The sequence below is a fragment of the Rhinoderma darwinii genome, chromosome 3 (genome assembly GCF_050947455.1).
Source record: "Rhinoderma darwinii isolate aRhiDar2 chromosome 3, aRhiDar2.hap1, whole genome shotgun sequence".
Lineage (NCBI taxonomy): Eukaryota > Metazoa > Chordata > Amphibia > Anura > Rhinodermatidae > Rhinoderma > Rhinoderma darwinii.
Window position 1 is genome coordinate 296,274,455 of NC_134689.1, and position 3,218 is coordinate 296,277,672.

Here is a 3,218-nt window from a genome sequence, read left to right on the forward strand (position 1 = left end):
GGCCGAAATACGTCCGTCCATTACGGACGTTAATGTGCTCGTGTGAACCCAGCCCAAGGGGTACATTATTTCTTATAATACACAAAATAACTACTCTTTTTGGCGAGGAAGCAGGAGCTTCATATCAACCATTGATCAAATAACATGAACCACTTCTTCAAATGCAGGTCTGCAGGAGTAAGTTAAAGTTCCTGCAGCCAGAACATGAACATACAAAGCTAACAAAATTGCTCCTCAGTTTCACGCACAATGTTCTACTCATTGGCAATAACAATAAGCTCCCAGGGTCAGACAGAATTACCACATTTATCAAACAAAATTAGTTATCGACTAAACGACTTACAATAGTTGCACCACATTTGGCACAAAATACAAAAATACATGGACAACAGTCATAATGTGGCAAAACAGATTATATCTAGTATGTTGTTATTACACCAAATGTATTAGTGGGTGCCATTAAGATAACGTTTATTAACCAGTGAACTACTATGACATTTTTACTATGTACTTTTATCTACAGAATCCTGGAATTGGCGTGAACATGTGGAACTCCACAGCGGTTGAGGAATTTATTCTCCTTGGACTGACCAGTCTGCCAAATATTCAGATAATATTGTTTGTGATATTTTTACCATGTTATATTATATCACTAAAAGGTAATATAGCCATCATTGTAATCAGCAGAAAAAGCTCCCGGCTTCACACTCCTATGTATTTCTTCTTGAGTAATCTGTCATTTTTGGACATCTGGCACACATCAATTATTGTTCCTGTATTGCTCATACACTTTTTGTCAGTAAGAAAAAGCATATCTTTTAATGGTTGTGTCATTCAGATGTTTCTACACCTCTCTCTAGGAGGGACAGAGTGCTACCTCTTGTTGTCGATGGCGTATGACCGGTATGTGGCTATATGTACCCCATTACACTACACTAATATTATGCATCCCGTCTTGTGCATTAAGATGGCAACTGGTTCCTGGATTGGCGGCATTTTAAACTCAATTGTACACACAGTCTTTGCACTGCAATTGCCCTTCTGTGGTCCCAATGTAATAAATCACTTTTTCTGTGAGGTTCCTTCAGTACTGGAGTTGGCTTGTGCTGATATATCTCTTAATAAGACTGTTATTTTCGTCTTTGCTATGCTGGTTGTAATGGGTCCGTTTTTCCTTATCCTCATTACATATGGTTACATTATTTCCAGCATACTGAAGATAAGCACATCTGTGGGACGGAAGAAAGCCTTCTCCACCTGTGCTTCGCACATTATAGTTGTATCCCTGTTTTATGGCACCATTATATTTATGTATATGAGACCTGGATCAACCCATGTAGCTAACCAAGACAAGATGGCCGCCTTGTTCTATAGTGTTATAACCCCTATGCTAAATCCTTTGATATACACTTTGAGGAATAAGGATGTGATAGGAGCATTCGTGGACATCACAAGAAAAAGGATTGTGTCAGAGAAAGGATATGGATATTGATACCACAAACAATGTGACTTTTTACTGAAGGTTTTACCTTCCTAATACTTTCTTCACCAGAGGCATTGTTTAGTGATGAGGAGACACCTTGTTAGCTCGAAGAACTGGCTTCTGTCTGCATATGTGGTATACCTTGACACATAAGGCTTTGTTCACACCTGCGTCAGGGTTCCGTTCATGGGTTCCGTCTGAGCTTTCCGTCAGGGGAACCCATGAACGAAACCCTGACAGAAACAAACAAACTATAGGTTTGCATCACCGTTCATTTCAATGGTGACGAATCTGGTGCAAATGTTTTCTGTTTGTCACCGTTGTTTAAGGGTTTCGTCGTTTTGACGGAATCAATACCGTAGTCGACTGCGCTATTCATTCTGTCAAAACTACCGAAGAGTAAGAGAACAACAATTTGCTTTTAAATTGGCACATGGCTAAATCTCTCCTATTTTCGGTGCGGATTGCGCACTGAAAATTCACTACAAATTACAATATAACTCATGTGAATGGAGTTTACCTTTTTTTTGAAGGATGGAATAGCGTAGTAGACGATGCTATTCCATCCTGAGAGATCCTGCAAAAAAAAGCTATACTGGTCGTTCTAGCAACACTATATGGACAGTTATGTCAGGAGCTTCCCAATGCCGGAGTCCCCAGGCAGAGCATCACAATTGCCCTGCCCTTGGACTTTGGCCCAAGGAAAATCAGGAACAGAGCCGGAGTTCCTGGACAGAGGACTAGTAGAAGTCAGTTAACACGCATTATGTACAAACGCGTGCGCACCACTTTCCGTTGCCCAACCCTCAATAATGGAGGGGGGCACAGACTACCTGGCTGTATGGGGCCCAAAAATTCCTGATGTATCTATATATAATCTTTAAAGAGGTTCTCAAAATTGGACAGAGCTAGTTCTTAACATATATTTATTAAAGTGTAGCTAAACGTTTGACAAACTTCTGACATTTCATAGTGACATGTCAGAAGTTTGGATTGGTGGGGGTCCGAGCCCTGAGACCCCCACCAATCGCTAGAACGAAGCAGTAGAAGCGCTCGTGTGAGCGCTCAGTCCCTTCGCGTCTGTTCGGCTTTTTCCGGAAATAAATGTATCGGAGTACGGGCTCATAGACTTTCTATTGAGTCCGTACAACGATATATTTAGTTCCGGAAAAAGCCGAACAGACACGAAGCGGCTGAATGCTCACACGAGCGCTTCAGCTGCTTCGTTCTAGCGATTGGTGGGGGTCTCAGTGCTCGGACCCCCACCAATCCAAACTTCTGAAATGTCATTATGACATGTCAGAAGTTTGTCAAACGTTTAGCTACGCTTTAACATTTGTTCGTCAATCACTTGAATGATATAACTTGTATAATTTTTAATCTGCAAATACTTATATTTTAGGGACTAATTCTCCTTGAAAACCACTGCTTTCCTGCATGCTCGCTTATACAGCCTGGTCTGTTGGTGTTTTTTTATACTACTATTGCCTTCTCTGGGTGTACCCCTTTTACACCCTCAAGAGAACTGATGCATACAAATAAATAATATCTTATCTGCAACACTGGTCCCCAAGATCAGCATTTAGGGACAGTATATAAGATTTCGTATATTAGTAAGTTAAAGCATTTGGTATGTTGTTATTTTAGTCCTATTTACAAAAGCATGTAGTATGGCAATATTGATCTAACTGATTTACATCAGTTTGTTTTGTTGCATTGGGGATAAAATCTTTTA

At 40.4% G+C, this 3,218-nt stretch overlaps 1 protein-coding gene across 1 annotated transcript; it reads left to right on the forward strand.

Moving 5' to 3' along the window:
• Positions 1-544: 544 nt before the first annotated feature.
• Positions 545-1,492, forward strand: LOC142750443 (olfactory receptor 13C9-like). Its single transcript, XM_075859444.1, has one exon. It carries the CDS (start codon positions 545-547, stop codon positions 1,490-1,492), a length of 948 nt encoding a protein of 315 aa, XP_075715559.1.
• Positions 1,493-3,218: the final 1,726 nt, after the last annotated feature.

Bases quoted from the DNA above. Each gene is read 5' to 3' on its own strand.
- LOC142750443 (XM_075859444.1), top strand. From the start codon at position 545: ATGTGGAACTCCACAGCGGTTGAGGAATTTATTCTCCTTGGACTGACC.